Genomic DNA, 21018 nt, shown 5'->3' on the forward strand with positions numbered 1-21018 from the left:
ACACCTGAAAGCTCCTGACTCCAGATTGGCTCAGCTCTGGCTGTTGGCAACCATTTGGGGAGTGAACCAGTGGATGGAAAATCTTTCTCTCTGCTTCTCCTTCTCAGTGCAGACTTGCCTTTCCAATAAAGAGAAATAAATATGTATTTTTTTAAAATCCCCTCCCCCATTTTTTGCACACATAATCTAATCCCTATATTGCTACCTAATGTAGAGGGCTGGTAAACATCAAAATAGTACATGGTATTTGTAGTTATTAGTTAAGGCTGGTATTGTGACATAACAAGTTCAACTTCCATCTGCAATGCCAGCATCTCACATGGGAGCCAGTTTGAATCCTGCCTGCTGTAATTCTGATCCAGTCTCCCTACCTGGGAAAGCGGCAGAGGTTGGTCCAAGTCTGTACCCATGGCATCAGCTTGCCTCAGCTCTGGCTGTTGGGGCTATTTGTGGAATGAAACTGCAGGTGGGAGTCCCCTTTTTCTGTAACTGCCTTTCAAGTAAATCTTTCAAGTAAATACATGTTATATTTCACGTTGCATTGCATTCAAAAGTATCAGAGTGTGGTTACTCAGCAAGAAATATACCTAATTTTCATAGAACCATATATATGTTGCATATATATTAGTATATGTATTAGTTTTTTAAACAAATTCTTAAAGTCAGTGTTACAGAGTAGTGTTTAAAAGCCATAACTTGCAATGTCAGCATCCCTGTGGGCATCAGTCTGAATCCCAGCAGCTCCACTTCTGATCCAGTTTCTTTGTCTGGAAAAGCAGCTGATAATGGTTCAAGTGTTTGGGATCCTGCATCCATGTGGGAGACCTGGATGAAGCTGCTTGCTTTGGCCTGACCCATCCTAGTCATTTTGGTCACTTACTGCATCAGCCAGCACAGGGCTGTCATCCTCTGCCTCTCCCATGTGTTACAGGAACCTGGATGGAAAATGTGGACTGCCAGCATTTGAACTCCATGGGATGTGGGATGTTTATGTCCCAAGTTGGTAGCTTAAGATGCTGTTCTCTCTCTTGCTTTCTTAGAGGTATATTTATTTGAAAGGCAGATTTATCGAGAGAAGAAATAAAGATAATCCATCTACAGATTCACTCCCCAAATGGCCACAACAGCTAGAGCTGAGCTGATCCAACGCTGGGAGCAAGGTTCTTACTCTTGCCTGCTGTGTGGTCACACGGGCCCAAGGACTTAGGCCATCCTCTACTGCTTTCCCAGACTACAAACAACTGGGCTGGAATGGAGCATTCAGGAAATGTACTGTTGCCCACGTGGGATGCCTTCATTTGCAGGGAGAGGATTAGCCTGCTACTGCGCCAACTCCTAACCTTCTACAATGCTTCCTCAAATGTGTTTTGCTTATTTGTTTTGTTTCATAGAAAGCCACTTACTTGATGTTCATTTAATCATATTTATCATACCACACACAAATGTTTGTGTTATACCTGTTGGGAAACAGTGCCTAGTTTTATCAGTTTTGGCAGTGAATAAGGCAGATGTAATTTCTCAACAGTTTACACTCTGAATTTGGGTAAATATGGAATTTTAGTAAACTTTGAACAAACTAAAGCTGGAAAATGAGACATGATCATGTCAGGAAAATAGGTCGGGAGGTTTCCCAGTGTTATTGAGGCTGATATCTAAATGATAGGAAGAGAAAAAGCTTGGCATATTGGGAAAGCCACTGTAGTTAGAGAATACTAAGTGATAATGTAAAAGTTACACAAGGTTTAAAAAGTGAGCAGGGTTAAGATCAGAGAGAGCTGTATAGTTCAGTAGGAGGTTGAGAGGCATGATTGCATTTAAGAATCATCCTAGAGAAAGAACTGTAAGGAAGCAAAAAGAAGCAGGGCCTCCAGTGTAGAATCGAATGTAGTGGATGGTGATGACGAGCATGCAGCTACTGACAGACATGGACTTGGTTTGAGCTGGATTTGGAGGCAGAATTGGTTAGAATATGCTGAAGTGGTATCTTTAGAAGAAAGCATTGCTAAAGCTCTGACAGCCTTTTATTCAAGTGAAGAAACAAAAACTGGCAAGGGGAAAACAAAACAAAACAGGTATAGGTGTACTACTTACTGTGACACATTTGGGTGAAAAACCTCTGGAGAACGATACTTGTATGCGTTTAATATTTAATATAGCACGTAGGGAGTGAAAGTAGCAACTCTGGAACCTGACTGGTGTGTGAATCTCTCCCCCGCCTACTTGGACAACTGCTCAGCCTTACAGTGGTGCAGTGCCTTCATCTAGGAAGTGAAGGCAATGATAGCTGCCTTGTAAGACTTGCAGAATTAAATGAGTTAATATGGATGATTAAGTTAGTGAGGGTATTAATATCTGGCCATTTTTAAAAAGATTACATGTTTTTATTATTTATTTTAGAATTTTGCATGGGTGATTATGTTTTCTTCTAGCTACATGTTGCTAAGTCAGGTCCACCTTAATACTGTGTTTATGTTAAGCCTCTTTGAGAGTATGCTTACCTTGCGGTGTCTTGCAAATAGTTCTTATGCATGTTGGATTTTTGCCATATGTTTAATAATATAGTATTTATATTGTCTAAGAAAGTATCTGTTAATTTTGCTCACTTTATCTCTTACAGAATTTCAATTTAATTAGGTAAATTTTGATTCAGTAAAGTAGCACTAAATATTTTCTTATTCTAAATTGTTTCTAACAAGCAGTTATTCTGTTACTGATATGAATTGCTTCACAAACATAATGTACTTTAGCTTGCTCCTTACTTACAGACACAGTTGTGACCCAGTTCTCATTCTAAGTTGGGTGTAGACTTCATGTGTTTATTTATTTGAAAGCCAAAGTTGGGAGGAGAACGGAGGGAGAGAGAAAAAAAGAAAAGGAGGAAAGAAGAATGAGTGAGAGAGCACTTAACCTAAATGGCTGCAGTGTCCTGGCCCAAGAGTCGATCCTTTATCCAGCTTTCTCGCTTCTGAGTTGGGACTCAGATTGGCACCTGCATGGAATGGTGGTGTTGTAGACTGTGGCTTAAGGGACTAGATTGATAGTGGAGCAGCTGCTAGGATTTGAACCCGCGTTCAAGTGGGATGCATGACACCTGTTGTGAAATTTTCATAATGTACCTTGTATGTCTGTTTTCAGCCACTGTATTTAGCCTGGGCTGGATCCTTTTAATCTTGAAATTCATACTCTTCAGTTTAGAAAGTTTCTTAGATTATTTGAAAAGTAAATTTCTTCCATGTTTTATTCCTGTAATTTGGCTCATAAGCCACTTAGACTGATTATCTCTGTCTCGTGTTTTTAACTTTTGTTTTTGCTTTCTCAACTCTTTTATGGTTATATTTTCGCTTTAAGCAGCTCTTCTGTTCTGCTATCCTTTTTTAATATCTTGTCGCTTTGTGAATTAAAAATATTTTCTTATCTGACAGGTGTTTGTTTCCTTTCTCACTTTCTGTACATTCCATCCTCCTCCCCCCAACCCCAGTAGCTCTTTTTCTGTTCCAATATGTTCTTTCCTGCTTGGTTTGATCTTTGAGTCTTAGTAAAATTTGAGTCTAATTGACCGTGAACTGCTTCTGTGTGTGTATTTTAAAGATTTATTTATTTTTTTATTGGAAAGGCAGATTTACAGAGAGAAGGTGTGACAGAAAAGAACACCTTCCATATGCTGGTTTACTGCCCAATGGCCATAACAGCCAGAGCTGTGCTGATCCAAAGCCAGAAGCTTGTTCGGGGTCTCCTATGCAGGAGCCAGCATCCCAGGACTTTGGGGCCATCCTCTACTGCTCTCCCAGACCACAGGAAAGGAATGGGATGGGAAGTAGAGCAGCCAGGACACAAACCCGTGCCCATCTGGGATCCCAGCAGTTGTAAGGCAAGGATTTAGCCAATAGGCTATCGTGCTGGGTCCCTGCTGATATTTTTTAAAGGGATATTGATTAGCTCCGTGCCTTTCTGTGGGATTTACTGGCAGTAGTATTTGCTGCAGGATAATTGAGTGACTTCTAATGTCAGTTTTTCTTTTTTAAAATGTTCATTTTTTTTAAAGATTTATTTTTATTGGAAAGGCAGATATACAGAGAGGAGAGACAGAGAGGAAGATCTTGCATCCGATGATTCACTCCCCAGGAGGCTGCAACGGCTGGAGCTGAGCCAGTCCAAAGCCAGGAGCCTCTTCTGGGTCTCCCACACGGGTGCAGGGTCCCAAGGCTTTGGGCTGTCCTCAACTGCTTTCCTGGGCCATAGGCAAGGAGCTGGATGGGAAGCGGGGCTGCCGGGATTAGAACCGGCACCCATATGGGATCCCAGTGTGTTCAAGGTGAGGACTTTAACCACTGCGCTGGGCCCATGTTTATTTATTTTTATCAACTAAAAAAGCAGAGATAGATCAATCTCTCCAGCTTCCATTTACTGGTTGACTTCTCATACCTATAAAAACCAGGTTGGGCCAAACCAAAGCCAGGAACCAGGAAGTCTGCAGTGGCACAGCATTTGCTCCATTATCTGCTGCCTCCCAGGATGTATTATTAGCAAAGTGGTAATTTTCTGGGTTGCAGAGAGCTTTCTTTGTAGTTTCTTGCTCCTGGATTGCTTTCATGTAGCAGGTACCCCAGATCCTGTTCGCTGTGTTTTGCAAGCCAATCTGAGTGGCTTCTTGTTCCCTGATTTTCCAAGCTGTGCAATTCCCTTTGACTTTAAGGGTCCATGCAATTTTCTGTTGAAGTCCCCTGCCTTTTCCCTCTTTCCATTATTCCTCTGTTAAAAGGGGGGAAATTGTGTATTTTCATTGGAAAAGCAGAGTTACAGAGAAAAGGAGAGACAGAAAGATCTTCCATCTGCTAGTTCACTCTCCAAGTGGTTGCAACTACTACAGGTGAGCCATTCTAAACCAAAAACCAGGAGCTTCATCTGGGTTTTCCATGTGGCTGGGAAGAGGAGCAGACAGGATAGGAACCAGTGGCCAAATAGGATCCTGGCACATACATTTTTTTTAAATCTGACTTTCCAATAAAAATAAATAAATAAATACTAAAAATTTATAAATGAGGAGTTTGTGTGTGGAACTTAAACAACTATTTGTTAAAATGTAGAACATTGTACCTGATTTTCAAGTGCATCGGCAAGCATGGAAACCACAACAGTTTTTTCTGTAATTGATAAATAGAATTGAAAAGTGGTTTAATAAAGTTAGCAGATAAGTTTTGTTTATTTAGACACTGCCCTTTAAAAAGATTTATTTTTATTGGAAATGCAGATCTATAGATAGGAGAGACAGAGAATGATCTTCCATCTACTGACCCACTCATTCCAGATGGTTGCAACAGCTGGAGCTGAGCTGATCCAGAGCCAGAAGCTTTCTCTGGATCTCCCATGTGGTGTAGGGTCCCAAGGTTTTGACCCATCCACTCCTGTCTTCCCAGGGTACAAACAGAGAGCAGCCAGGTGGGAAGTAGAGCAGCCAAGACATAAAGTGACACCCATATGGGATTCTGGCACTTAGAGAATGAGGATTAGCCTGTTGAGCCATTGCATGGGGTCCTAGATGTTGTGGCTTTTCCTCAAGTGAAATAACGACTAAAAATTTAAGTTAATGTCTCTAGCACTAGGATTTCAAATCATATCAGGGTCTAGCCCCATGTGTTCAGAAATAGGCGTATTTATTGCATTGCTCAGTATGGAATATGCTGCTATACTGATTGAATGAAAAATAACTTTCCTGTATTTTTAGCCGTATCCTTTCAAAATCCTTTCTTTGTAAAGAGCTAATTGGTCATAATAAAAACATTGTACAAAGAAACCTATACCTGGATTGAAGTCAATAGCCTGGACTATTGTCTGTCAAAAAAATGATTCTTGCATGCTTTTTCACAATTTCCATCCGTGACCTGAAAAATTCTGGAAATAAGGGATAGGATCTCAATCTGTATAGAAGGCATATGATAATAGCAAATATGTTCACAGTTTCAAGTAATGTTTTGAAAACTAGATATTACTTATAGCCAGCAACCCTGTGAAATATGTAAACAGAAATATCTAAGATATTTGCTCAAGGGCCAACATTGTGGCATAGCTACCTACAGTGTCAGCATCACAAATAGGTACCAGTTTGGGTCCCTTCTGATCCAGCTCCCTGCTAATGTGTCTGGGAAGGCAGCAGAAGATGGCTCCATTTTCTGAGCCCTGCCTAAATGGGATACAGTGATGAAGCTCTTGACTTCTAGCTTTGATCTTGCCAAGTCTAGGTCATTGCAAACATTTAGAAGATGCACCAGCAGATGGAATCTCTTTATATCTACTAATTCTTCTCTGATTGTTCTAAATAAATGCACAGTGTAGGAAATACACCAAGAAAATCAAATGCTTGCTTTTGATAAGTACTATTCTGGCCTGTTACTTCAAGCTGAGAGCACTTTATTTTATAATAATAATGAAGATTGATGGGATTAGGGGAGGAATGTTATGTATTTCACATGGAGATTTTAAGTCTTTGTTGCAACATTGGATAGCTATTTCTTGAGTTACAAAACTCAACAACATGAAGTAATTATCTCCTTTTCAACATTTATTGATTTGAAAGGCAATATTACAAAGAGAGGAGGAGACACAGAGATCTTCATCTGCAGATTTACTCCCCCAGTGGCCATGACATCTAGCATTGGGCCAGGGTAGAGACTCTTACATGGGTGAAAAGGCCCAAGAATTTCGACTGTATGCTGCTTTCCCAGGCATGTTAGCGGGGAGCTAGGTCACGTCCAACTGCATCCCGGTCCATCTGAAATACTGTACTACTAGGCAGCAGTTTAACAATGCTGTACCTCAATTACCTAGTGGTTTTTGTAACACCATGTTAAAATTTCATTTATTGTAACAGAACATAAGTACTGAGTATATAGTTTTCTATTTCATGTACACTAAAATTTTGATAGTTTATATAATGGAAATTTATGGTTTAGTTGAATTATGGAATTTAAGATCACTTAAGGAAAATTCAATACTTAAGTTTTGAAAGTCTAAAATGTTAGCAGCTTTCGACCTCAGTCTATTGAACAAAATTATTCATCATTCCTGAATGCTATTATCCATTTTCATACTGATAAGTTTATATATTGAACATTAGACTGCCAAATTGAAAATTTTAATGAGTTTTTTCCTTTTTCCTACACAACAGTGATTCTCAATTTGGCTGCACAAGCCAATCACCAGGGAAAGTTTTTAAAGATAGTGATATCTGGGTCCCACTCCCAGAGATCCTAGTTATTATTTATTTATTGGCTGGCTGGCTAGCTAATTTGATCAGAGATTCTAGTGTGCTAGGAAATGTTACAGAGGAAAGAAGGAAGTGGATTTTTGTTCTTGAAAGACATACTTTAAATAGAAATTACTAGAGAACAGATAGAATGTGGTAAATAAATTTGCCAGACGTTTAATATTTCTAATCCTTTTTCTTTCAGATTCAATATTAAACATGGGTGCATTTTTGGATAAACCCAAAACTGAAAAACATAATGCTCACGGTGCTGGAAATGGTTTACGCTACGGCCTGAGCAGCATGCAAGGATGGAGAGTGGAGATGGAAGACGCACACACAGCTGTTGTGGGGATTCCTCACGGCTTAGAAGACTGGTCATTTTTTGCAGTGTATGATGGTCATGCTGGATCCCGAGTGGCAAACTACTGCTCCACACATTTGTTAGAACACATAACTACCAACGAAGACTTTAGGGCAGCTGGAAAATCAGGATCTGCTCTTGAGCCTTCAGTGGAAAATGTCAAGAATGGTATCCGAACTGGCTTTTTGAAAATTGATGAATATATGCGTAACTTTTCAGACCTCAGAAACGGGATGGACAGGAGCGGTTCTACTGCAGTGGGAGTTATGATTTCACCTAAGCATATTTACTTTATCAACTGTGGCGATTCACGTGCTGTTCTCTATAGGAATGGACAAGTCTGCTTTTCTACCCAGGATCACAAACCATGTAATCCAAGGGAAAAGGAGCGGATTCAAAATGCAGGAGGCAGTGTAATGATACAGCGTGTTAATGGTTCATTAGCAGTGTCTCGTGCTCTGGGGGACTATGATTACAAGTGTGTTGACGGCAAGGGCCCAACAGAACAGCTTGTTTCTCCAGAGCCTGAGGTTTATGAAATGTTAAGAGCAGAAGAGGATGAATTTATCATCTTGGCTTGTGATGGGATCTGGGATGTTATGAGTAATGAGGAACTCTGTGAATTTGTTAAATCTAGGCTTGAGGTATCTGATGACCTGGAAAATGTGTGCAATTGGGTAGTGGACACTTGTTTACATAAGGTATGTAAGTTTTAAAATTTTAATTAAAATACTGTACTAATTGTGAAAAGGCACAGTAAGTAAATTTAAGCCAATTTTATTAGTGTTTTCTGTAAGGAAGACATATTTGTAAATACTGCTTCAACAAAATGAAAATGAAACCTTGTTTTTTTTTCCATCACTCTCAAACTTCTAGGTTGATGATTTTAAGTTTGGTGATTTGAGACATTTGTTGCAATTTAAACACTTGATGATTTGCTATGGCAAAGGCATCTATACAGAATTGTGACATTAGGTTCTGCATTGATGGGAGCTGTCTTGTGACTGATTATGAGCAATTTGATGAAATGTATAAATAGTTGAATTCTGTACTTTATACACATAAAATGCTGGAGGATGTACTAGAAGCCTACCTAAATAAAGGTTGCTTCTGAGCCCATAGCACCAAAAAAAGGACCTAAAAGAAAAGTGTGAGCAGTGTAGTTTTCATGGTCTAGTAAAGGAAACTTTTTTTTAAGATTTTATTTTTATTGGAAAGTCAGATATACAAAGGAAAGAAAAAAATCTTTCATCCGCTGATTCCCTTCCCAAATGGCTGCAACGGCCAGAGCTTAGCCAGTCCGAAGGCAGGAGCAGTCCCAAAGCTTTGGGCTGTCCTGGACTGCTTTCCCAGATCACAAGCAGGGAGCTGGATGGGAAGTGGAGCTGCCGGGATTAGAACTGGCGCCCATATGGGATCCCTGGCACGTTCAAGACGAGGACTTTAGCCGCTACGCTACACCGCCGGGCCCAAGAAACTTTTTCTTAGCAATAAAATATGAGGGTATTTTCATGTAACTGTCTGTGTAAATAACATAGGACTTGATGGATAGTATCTTTTAGAAGACATTAAGATTCTTTTCATATAGATATTTCCATATAAAATATAATCCTATGAAGGGTTCCTGTTTTCCACTGAAATTTAATTTGCACCTTTCTGTGAATTTTAATTTTATGCAGCAATAGAAATAGTCTAGAGTAACAAAGAATATGCAATTTTCCTTGCATGTCTCTGAAGTGTTCAGTTATTTCAAGTAGGTTTTTTAAAATAACATCTACATAGAAATTTATTAAAATTTGAGTTATCTGGCCAGTGCCAGATAGCATTTTTTCTTGTCTCTTTCTTAATTTTTCTGTTTTTAGGAAATAATTGTTTTCTGTGAGACACCTGCTATTTCAAGCACTCTACCCATATTTAATTCAACAACTATGTGAGTTGTGAATGATAGCATTGTTAATTATGACAGTTTTTCTGGAGTATCATTTAATGGTATTTCGCTATAACTATTAGATGACTCTGATCAGGTACTACCCGTTTTAAAAAATGATCCTAGGAAAGCAGCTTTCCCACTTGGCTGCCAGTGCTAGCATTCATGTTTACTGCCAGCAAGCTTCAGGATACATAGAGTCTGTAACTGCTGTTACCACAATTTACCATAACCTAAAAATTATGCATATTCTCAGACTCTTGAGGTAGACAAAATTTTAATTGCCGAATAAGGAAATAGATGTTGTTTGATATTTAAATGATAATTATATGTCTATTTGAGGAATGTTAAAGCTGCAACTATAATTAAATTTTTCTAAGATTAGTGATTTGTTAGTAGCATTTTCCAGAATGGTCTGATGAAGCATTGTGGTATTTTTTCTTTGCCTCTGAAAAATTGTTCTTCAAGGAAATCACTCAAATTCCTTTTTTTTCCCCCAATTGTTACAAATTCATACCTGTTTTAGTAAATAAGTGCAATGATGCTCAAAGTAAGATCATTCATATTTGTGTTTAACCACTATTCATCATTTGCTGGAGCGTTCAAGTAGTTAGTTCTCTGCATGCTTAAACATAGGCGTTACAACAGGGTGTCAACTTCTAGAAGTGGATCGTGTTATTCTTACTTTGCTTACCTGGTTTGATTTTCTTAAAAGCCAGTATTTTTTTTTTTTTAAAGATTCATTAATTTTTATTACAAAGTCAGATATACAGAGAGGAGGAGAGACAGAGAGGAAGATCTTCTGTCCGATGATTCACTCCCCAAGTGACCGCAACACCCAGTGCTGTGCTGATCCGGAGCCAAGAGCCAGGAACCTCTTCCGGGTATCCCACACGAGTGCAGGGTCCCAAAGCCTTGGGCCATCCTCCACTGCTTTCCCAGGCCACAGGCAGGGAGCTGGATGGGAAATGGAGCTGCTGGGATTAGAACCAGTGCTCATATGGGATCCTGGTGCGTTCCAGACGAGGACTTTAGCCACTAGGCCACTGCTTGGGCCCCAGTATTTCTTTAAAATTGTTCTTTTAAAGTAATATTGGACTTTTGAAGTTTGAATGCCACCTGTTGGAAACTTATTTTTTGTTTGCTTTTTTTTTTTTTTCTTTTAAGATTTCTTTCTTCAGTATCAGCCAAGATGCCTTTTGAGGAGTGACAGCATCTATTGTTACAAAAGAAAAAAAAAATTCTTCTATTCATTGGTTCGCTTCCCCCAAAGGCTAGTCTAGGCCAAAGGCTTAGCTGCATCCAGAATTCCTACATGGGTTGTAAGAGCCAAAATACTTAGGTCATCTTCTGTTGCTTTCCCAGACGATTAACAGAGTTGAATTGAATGTGGAGCAACTGAATGGGAGGTAGAACACCAAGGACAGTAAGCAGAGCCTATATGAGATCCTGACATCCCCAGTGGTGGCATAACTTGGTACTTTGTAATGCCTATCCCAAGCCTGCTCATTTTAAAATGTGAGATTGTACCTATGTAGTAGATGAAATTGAGGGCAATAGTTTTCAAAAGCACTGTCATTTTAGATTATTTTTATGACATCAAAAGGGTGTTTGTATTATCCTACCCACCAAGGAATTTAATTTTTTTAAGATTTATTTGTATTGGAAAGTCATGTATACAGAAAAGAGGAAAGACAGAGAGAAAGATCTTCCACCTAACGTGTTACTCCCCAAGTGGCCACAGCTCCCAGAGCTAATAAGCCAATCTGAAGCCAGGAGCCAGGAGCTTTTTCTAGGTCTCCCACTTGGGAGCAGGGTCCCAAGGCTTTGGGCCATCCTTGACTGCTTTCCCAGGCCACAAGCAGGGAGCTGGATGGGAAGTGGAGCTGCTGGAATTACAGCTGGAGCTGATATGGGATCCCCAGGCGTGTGCAAGGCAAGGACTTTAGTCACTAGGCTATTGTGCTAGGCTCAAATTATTTAATTCTAAATTAAGGACCTTTCCTGTATTTTTTAAAGCATGGTTATAGTTATGAAAGATAGTAATAAATAATGCAAAAGTAGACATACAGAATTAAGAGTAGTTGGATATTTTGGGATTTGGAGGTGGATTGTTTATAAAATTTCAGTATATGTAAACAGTCTAAAGAAGGTTTTTCTATATTTTCTTGGCTCATATTATAGGGTTTCATGATTTTTTTTGTAGTACTGCTAGTCAAAATTATTAGTAGTTCTAAATATTAAGTTAGTAGATCCAAGTTTAATGGATCTGTATGTCCTAGCAAAAATAGGAATATCTGTCCATGTAAAAAATTGTCATTCTCATCTTGGTATGATGACTCATTTGGCTAATCCTCCTCCCAAGCACCAGGACCCCACCTGGCCACTGGTTTGTGTCCTGGCTGCTCCACGTCTTCTCCAGCTCCCTACCTGTGGCCTGGGAAAGCAGTTGAGGATGGCCCAAAGCCTTGGGATCTGGCACCCACATGGAGACCTGGAAGAAGCTCCTGCCTCCTGTTTTCAGATCAGCCATTGCCTGCACTTGGGATGTGAACCAGGAGGTGGAAGTTTGTGGCTCCTGGTTTTTTGACCCAATGTAGCCCTTGGCTGTGGCAAGCATTTGGATAGTAAAATGAGTGAAAAATCTCTTTCCTCACATACAATTTTTTAATTTTCACTTTTATTTCAAAGGCAGATATGAATATCTTCCTCTGTTTACTTAGCAAATATCCACAACAGCCAATATGAGACCAGTCCATTCCCAGGAGCTTAGAACTCCATACAGATCTTTATTGTGTGTGAATCAGACCCAGATATTTGAGTAGTCATTGCTACCTCATGGGGATACACAGTAACACGAAGCTAGCTCTGAAGCAGAGTAGCCAGGACACTCACACCATGGACTCCCATTTGAGTTACAAATATCCCAAGCAATGATCCCCTCCCCTACCTCACAAAGAAACAAATCAGTTATTTGCTAATTTACTGTTTTCAAATGCTGGGGTCAGTGAGTACTGCTACCCTCATTTCCTATGTCATGCTGGTTGCTATGGGAGTTGCTTTTTGTTTTGATCAGAGTAACACCAAAGCCTTAATTTCAAAAAACCTTCAAAGGAACATGGCACCTAGTGTTAACTCTCTACTCCCTCATGCTAGGTTATTGCATGTTCACACAGTTGAATATAACTGTTATTTAAAATATTGCCAGTGAGCACACTGTGACACCTTTTGGCTTCATGGTTTGCTGTTTGGGAGCCGTGGATTTAATGTTAAGAACATAGTCTTTGGAGCCACACTTAGTTGGATTTCACATTACCCTATGCTATTTCACTACATACTAGAAAGACAATAGTAACTTCTTTGTGGAGTTTTTGAGAGCAAAGTTCTTGATATGTTCCTGAACAAATCTGGTTTATCGACCTCAATAAATTTTACTGGGAGGTAGACATGATTGTATAGCAAGTTAAGCTGCATGTGTCTTCTGCATCCCATATGTGTATGCCAGTTCATGTCTGAACTGTTTTGCTTCCTGTTGCATCCTAAGATGGAATAGTGATATCTCAAATACTAGGGCCCTTGCCACATAGGAGACCCAAATGGAATTCTGAGCCCCTGGCTGTGGCCTTGTTCAGTCCTGGTGATAACGGGTATTTGGAATGTGAATTAGAAAGTGGAATATCTTGCTTTCTCTTGTGCTCTGTCTCTCTGCCTTTCTGGTAGAGGAAAATAAGCATTTATAAAATAAATGTTACATTGAGGGCTATGACACAAAGGTGTAAATTTATATAAAGTAAAAATAGTTTAAAGGAATGAGAAAATGGTGGGAGCAGATATAATTCTTGTAAGGAAATAGGCTTTGACTTTTCATGGGTAGGTGAAAATGATCTATTTGAGCTTAGCTGGTTTCTGAGGTATATGTAAATTATCTCTACAGTGAGTGCCAGGATGAACAAATTGTTTTTTAAATGAATATCAATGATACTTCCATCAGATGTTAATTCACCAACCTTGGCAATAGTAGAGTCTGTTCACAAGCTCCCTCAAATATTGTATTGAACTTGTTCTTGGACACTTTGTAATCATGCAACACTCACTTTAAAATTATTTTCAAAGTATTGTCAAATTATTTTCTGTTTCAACTTAGATGTCCTTATGTCAGGACCAGTAAATTCTTTGATCTATTACTATCAGTTATTTTTGCTATAGTTACTTACACTATTAACTGTGCCACTTGTAAACAGTAAAAAAGAAATTAGACTGTAATATAATCAAATTTTAAGTAATTAGTGGGTTTAGTTGTCAAACCTGGAATCTTTTTTTTAAAGTTTGATTTCTGGACTTCATGAAAAACATGTGAATTACGCAAGGATGTTTTGTCTCTAGGAAACTGAAGAGGCACAAAGGGAAGGACCTTTTCCACTTGCTGTATACAGCTATAATGCATTGTACTTAGATGACTGAAGAGTCGTCTTTGTATGGAAAGACAAACAACATTAAAATCACATGCATGGAATATAAATTTAAATTTTCTAAGTGTATTTGGAGGCACGTAAACATCCTGAATCTCTTATTATTGATTTTCCAAGTGATAGAATCTGTCTTTTTGACTAATAAAATATAGTACAAAATTCCATATAAATGGTGGACTATGAAATGTTAACTACTGCTCATGCCATGCTGTGAAGTAGAAATTGGTTAGAAGAAGTGATTTCTAAAAGTACAGGGTGTGAAGACTGTTTTTAAAAATTTAAGCTGCATGTATTTGGTATAGCTGTTAAGGTGGCACTTAAGACTCTCACAACCCATGTTGGGATGCTGCTCTTTGGGTCCTGGCTTGGTCCCTGGTTCCAGCTCTAAGCTGGAAGGCAGCAAGGGATGGTTCAAGTGTTTGAATCCTTGCCACCCGTGTGGGTGACTTGGATTTAAATTCCTAACTCCTGGCTTTGGCTTGGCCCAGCCTCAGTTGTTGTGAGCTTTTGAGAAGTAAGCTACTGAGTGAGAAATCTTTGTCTTTAAAATAAATAAGGTGAACTAATCTTAAAAATTTTAGTGTAAAACTGGTGCTTGATTTTTTTTTTTTTTGTGAAATGTCCACGGTATCTATATTCCATATTTTTAATGTGTTTTTGCTTGACCTGTACAGTTATATCAACTGTCCAGTTCTATTCCATTGTTTGAAGCTATATCTCTTCCCTGCATGCTGTTGTTCAGTAGTTTCTTGCATATCCTGCTGATCAGTAATTTTTTTAGCTATGTTAAATTCAGTAGAATTGTGGCATTTCACTAATGAAAGCTAATTAACTGGAAAATATTTGCACATGTTTGAAAGGCTGCGTTTTGGATCTAAGCCACTGTGGGAATACATAATCCTGAGTGAAACACAGAGCATGGAAGACTTAATATGTATGAAGATATCTTTATTTCTCAGGCTGTGGAATGGTGATAGATAAGAGTAGTTATGCTGAATTAAAACCTCTAAATAAGCTATACACCTACCCATCCCTAGACACCTTGTTTGTTCAGGTTGTGCTTTTTAAAAAGCTCTTTGGGATAAAACTAAATGTGTTGAATATATATATTCTGAAATACTAAACTTCTAATTGCTTGATTAGCTCTGTTTTGAGTAAATAAAATCTTGAGTTATTAAAAATATTTTTCTTCTTTTTTCTTAATATACAGGGAAGTCGAGATAACATGAGTATTGTACTAGTTTGCTTTTCAAATGCCCCCAAGGTCTCGGATGAAGCAGTGAAGAAAGATTCAGAATTGGATAAACACTTGGAATCACGGGTTGTAGGTAAGAAACCTACTCTGTTGTTTTTTTTTTTTTTAAGAAGTAAAGGAAAGACATTCTTCGTTCATCAAGTGATTGTTCTAAGCATTTCCTTAGTAGAACAATTAAAAAATACAAAGGCCTTTTTGGGCCCTTGAAGATGCTCCAAAACACCCACATATAGTTCACATATGGCTCAGTAGGGGCAGAGACCTAGCCTAGGCCATGCCACATCTCCCCTGGTCCTCCAGAGCACCAGATGGTGTTGGAGTCTAGCCCGGCTTGGTGCGTCCAGTCCCAGTCCATACTTGCACAAGGGAGACTACAACCGTATTCTGATAAGAACACAGCACCCATTCCAGCCCTTGTGCTCCTTGGTGGGAACCTCAACCCAGCTAGAGTGTCCCCTTCGCTTCCCAACTGGGCTTGGTCTAAGCCAGAGATCACGCGCATGCCAGTGGTTGCTCTTGACTCAGCTTGGCACAGCCCCTCACCTGTCTTGGCCTTTGCCTTATATGCTGTTGCTTAGCATACCTGGCTCATGCAGACCGGTAGGTTCAAGAACCTACCTCGGCATAACCTGTACTCCATCCTGATTTCTAATTTTGCTTGTGGGCTAAGGTTTGCTCGGCCTTGTCCAGTCTACCCCATTCCATTACCAATCTGCACATTAGCCAGCCATTGGAGCTACTTTGCCCAGCTTGTCTGACCTCCAGGTCTGGATCATGTGTTCACCAGCAGAAGCTATGACCTGCCAGGGGAGTTTCCCAAGTTCCTCCACTTGACCACTCCCAGACCCAGTTCTCATACATGCCAGTGGGTTTTAGGCCAGTGCCTGGCAAAGTCTGGCCTTCCATTTGGCCTTGTATGAACTGGTGAATGTTGCAGCCCAGCACACCCCACACCCGATTCAGGATGCACATTGGGCTGCTGCTGGCTTGACCAGTCCAGACTGTTGTCAGTTCCTTTATCTGTGAGTGTTGGCAGGTTCCTTGGTCACACCTAGCTTAGTCCATCACTACCACAACTCTTGAGCTAACCAGTGGGACTAGTATTTCCATGGGGTTTGCCCCACACATCCCCCACAGAATCTACCCCTGGATATGATTCTCTCGTGTGCTAGTTAATGTCATGGCCCTGCCTAATGTGACCTGTCTCCTGATCCATCATCATGTCAGGTAATAGGATTTGATCCTGCTAGACAAGCCCTGAGCCTTAGCTTTTGCATGGGCTGGTGTTTGGTGGTCGGTATGGTTCAGTGATTACAAGTTCTACACAGGATTTAATGGAGTTTGGTGTATGAATGTTATCCATAAAGATCATCTGGTCCCTCTCCTCTGGCCTACCAGGTCACATTACCCTCGCTTACCTTCAAAGGAAAAGTTACTCTGTCTTTGGAAATCTTTAGGATTGATTCATATCCCAGAAGCACAGTGGGCTCACAGTGGAGCTACCTAAGCAGCAATTCAAAGAACTAAAACCCCAAAGCTCTCCCCTAGGGTTAAGCGGTGGGTGGAATTAGGGCTCTTGAGTATGACAATGGCCCTGGCCTGGCACCCACCAGCAAGTTTTAACCCCCAGACCCCAAGGTCGCCCCCTCCCCAATCTCATGTAGCGCCCAATGATGACAGTGGCTGGGGCCCATGCCTGCCCAGTTCTCCAGACACACACCCCACCCTCCCCACCCCCCACCCCCGTGTACTCACCATGAAGGGAGCAGCCTCTGGAGCTTGGGCAGGCCCGGTGGCAGCTCACCATGTGTACGTGCATGCGGTGGCTGGAATCAGGGCTCCAAGCATGAAGACGGCCCCAACCTGGGACCCACCGAGAATGATTTTGTTTTAAGCACTAGTGAATGCTATGATTATTTTCCTGTATTTTAAATATGAAAAAAAAGAAGAAAATCAATTTAAGTATTCACAAAACCTAAAAATTGATTTTTATTTTCCCTCTATTTATTATCTGTCCAGTCATTTTTGTTTTCTGGGAATTTCCATATTATGTTTATTTTCACTTAAGTAAAAATGTTTTTCCCACTTACCTATTACTGTGTTTAGAAAATTTTATTTTTTAATGATTATATGTTTTATTCTTTGAGCTATACTGAAATTTTCTTAACTCTCTTCTTACTGTTAGTTTGCTCTGTTTTTTTTTTTTTTTATGAATAATGGTGACACGAATGTCTTTATGAAAAGAACTATTACTTTTTCACTCCTTGTTGCAGTAATTTTTATTGATTTAGTCTAAAATAGCTACTACCAAATAGTACTTGTTGTTTACTTTGTGAAGACTGAGTTATCCCATTGACTTAGGGAAAAAATTTTTTTAACCTGCAGAAATTATGGAGAAATCTGGTGAGGAAGGAACGCCTGATCTTGCCCATGTCATGCGCATCTTGTCTGCAGAAAATATCCCAAATTTGCCTCCTGGAGGAGGTCTTGCTGGCAAGTAAGTAGAGCTCATTTTGAGTTCATTTATAAATAGTAACTTAATAATTTGGTAAGAAGTTAGAAGTATGTCAGTTATCCTTAGATGAAATGGGTTGATGTTTTGAATACTATAGAAGAATTCCAAAACTTCATCCAAAATTTTTTTTAAAAAGAAATTATCATACATTTTAAGGATGAAGGTACCTTCTTTGTTAATTGATAATAAATAGGTTGTGCAAGATCAAATTATGAGTGAAAGGTAGAAATAGTATCCTTTGCAGAATTTGTGTGACTGTTAATTTTGTAGTGTAATTAAAGTATTTAAAGTACCATGAGTTAAAATTATGTAATAAAACAAAAACATAATGTTTTTTAGACGCAATGTTATTGAAGCTGTTTATAGTAGACTGAATCCACATAGAGAAAGTGATGGGGTAAGTTTTATTTTACTTCCTAATCATTTGAAGTAATTTAACAATAAAAATACTTGAGTTTGATTATGTTCACTGTATGAAGTTGCTTAGGTTATTATTGCTTTCATTTTAAAGAGTTCATTAAAAGTTTAAGGAAATTTATTGAGCTGTAGATAGATATAAACATCCATGTTATTGTCCACTTTGTTGGTATCCAGTGATCTTTTATTTGGGCTGTCCTTGCTTTTTCCCAGTATGTCTGCCCTTCCTTCCGCTTCTTCCTTTAAGCCGTAACTTTGAAGCAAGATTGTGTTGATTTGTTTCTCTGCTGGCCTGATACCAGTGACAGTGATTATTCTAGTAGTCGTTCCTTGCAGTTCACCTGTGTGCCTCATTCGAACATCTAATATTGTATTGAACTGAACTGAAATGACCAGTTTTGTTTTACCCTGTGGTACTTAGAACAAAGCTCTTATCTCCATTCCTTCTTCTCTGTTTTCCATAGAGATACTAATGAGCTACTAACTGTTCCTTTATATATTGTTCTGTTTTTGTATTAGTACCAGGAGACAGAAAAAATGACTTTTCTAATTATATTTAGTTTAACGGTAATTCAAATATAAGCCTTTTCTCATAAGGTTTGCAAGTTTCTGGACATCTAAAAATGAATGGCCTAATTTTTATTAAGCATGCCCCAAATCTTCTGGGGACTTCCAAACTTAGTAGTGAAGCTCACTGGGAGAAAAAAAATAGGTTTACACTGCAAATCTCTAATCTCCTATTCACATTCCTTGAGGGGGAGGAACCTCTCTAATCATTTAGAGAAACCTAATCAAGCAAATGTGTATAGGTTATTGACATAACTAAAATAATGTGGATAATTTGAGAGGCAGAATTGCTCCTCAGCTAAATCATAGATTCTAAGCAATAGTTGCTACTTTGATTACTACGCTGGATATTTTTAATTCAGACTAGCCAAAGAAACATCACAGTTTCTTAATGTTTCAAAGTATATCACCAGGATATAATTTGATTTCTTGCCGAATTTTTCAACCCATTAACATGGTACGTTTTTACTTAAAACAAGGTGTAAAAAAATATAGAGTAACCCTAAATTTATTTGATTGCATCTCGGCCATTTAGCTAAGATCAAATAAAAAGTGTTTGGGGGTTTTTGTTTTGTTTTGGAAGAGAAGACTGTTGCACATAGGGGCTATAGAATAGTGGAGACAGGGCCTGGCGTGGTAGCCCAATAGCTAAAATCCTCACCTTGCATGAGCTGGGATCCCACATGGGTGCTGGTTCGTGTCCAGCCTGCTCCACTTCCCTTCCAACTCTGCTTGTGGCCTGGGAAAGCAATTGAGGATGGCCAAAGCCTTGGGATCCGGCACCCATAGGGGAGACCCAGAGGAGGCTCCTGGCTTCAGATTGGCTCAGTTACAGCCATTACATCCATTTGGGGAGTGCACCAGTGGGCAGAAAATCTTTTTCTGTCTTTCCTCCTCTCTGAAAATCTGATTTTCCAATACAAATAACAAGGTAATTCTTTTTAAAAGCAAAAAATAAATTAAACTAAACAACAACAAAGTAAGTAACAAAAAGAATTATGAAGACATAGACAAAAACCCAAAGGATTTCCATAGCCTCTTTTTAAAAAAATTTTTTTTAATTTATTTATTTTGTTCCATAGCCTCATCACATTAAATTGCATATGCAGTCTTTTCTGCTTTACTGTAAACATATCAGTGTAGTAGATAGCTGCTTTATGTTTTATATTATAGTTTTTAGGACTGCGGATACCTTTTAACTAGTCTATATATACAGATAATGTTAAATTTATGAACCTTAGTTACCTGTCTTGTAAAAATGATGGCTTAAATAAAAGGCTTAAGTGAGATTGTGTATGTACAATTCTTAGCGCAAATTTAAAAAAAAATTGTGCAAAACAAAAGAATATTAGTTATAGAAGGATATGGAAAATAACATGAAATTGTCCAAACTCTCAAAGAATTTACAGTCTAATTGAAGGGGCCTGTGGTTAGTTGCAAGTGGAGTTAATTGTCATAATAGCTGTATAATAATAGATGTGCAGATATTATCTTTATGAGTTAAGGTAAAGAAAGTGCAAGAACCCAGACAATAGGTTACTTTGCTGATATTTATAGTATTTGTTTTAATAGTTTATTATTATTTGAAAGGCAGAGTTAGAGGTCTGCACTCCGTTAGTTCATTCTCTAAATGACTACACACAACAGATTTGGCCAGGCTGGAAGCAGCAACTGCATCCTGGTGTCCCATGTGTAATGGTTCAGTGTAGTGGTTGAACACAAGATTTTAGTCGTCCATTATGCAGTACACAATCAGGAAAGTATATTTTGCTGTAATATTTTTTTTGGGAAAATATGATTTGCCTTTAGATAAAGTGACTTTTAGATGATATCATTAGCTGAAGTTCAATTCAGTGATTGTGATGCCAGCCATTATAAAGGTTTGATTGTATTTTGTCTAAAGAAATCTGTAGTCTTCCTCAGACCATCGCCACAAGAGGAAATTCGTTAAATACAAATGATTGTTGTAATAATAAAGGTGTCAGTTGAAGGAGGAGCTGCTTTTTTTTTTATCCTGAAACCACCAAAACATACTCAAATGCAAGTTTTTTGATCCAACATTATCAAGAATATACCTCCAAATAGACTAATAGTAATTAATCTGTGTTGTCAACCCTGGTTGTATATCAGAATTACCTGTCAGGCTTTTTAAAAAGAAAAAGTCCAGATTTTCTTAACCTGCTTTTCCAGAAGTAGAATTCTGGTACCTATATATAATGTAGAAAGCTTCGTGGGTGATTCTGATGTTGCATTAAGATTGATAA

The 21018-nt window shown here is 38.8% G+C and overlaps 1 protein-coding gene across 30 annotated transcripts in view; it reads left to right on the forward strand.

Annotated features, from left to right (window-relative positions):
- The window catches only part of PPM1B (protein phosphatase, Mg2+/Mn2+ dependent 1B), an 84280-nt gene that overhangs the window by 23431 nt on the left and 39831 nt on the right, over nt 1–21018 (forward strand). For 25 of the 30 annotated variants that reach the window (XR_005885172.1, XR_005885173.1, XR_005885174.1 and 22 more), the window contains 4 exons: nt 7446–8305; nt 15211–15328; nt 17641–17752; nt 18110–18167. Coding sequence is in view for 27 of the 30 variants with exons in the window: in XM_040993194.1 (XP_040849128.1) it covers nt 7460–8305; nt 15211–15328; nt 17641–17752; nt 18110–18167 (1134 nt within the window). In the remaining 3 variants the exon portion in view is untranslated. Of the gene's footprint in view, nt 1–562; nt 567–7443; nt 8306–10871; nt 11050–15210; nt 15329–17640; nt 17753–18109; nt 18168–21018 lie in introns of those variants that run through there. The other 5 variants (XM_040993196.1, XM_040993198.1, XM_040993174.1 and 2 more) reach the window with 5 other exon arrangements.

This window comes from Ochotona curzoniae, unplaced genomic scaffold (assembly GCF_017591425.1).
Source record: "Ochotona curzoniae isolate NIBS_2020 unplaced genomic scaffold, NIBS_Ocur_1.0 contig_883, whole genome shotgun sequence".
Classification (NCBI taxonomy): domain Eukaryota; kingdom Metazoa; phylum Chordata; class Mammalia; order Lagomorpha; family Ochotonidae; genus Ochotona; species Ochotona curzoniae.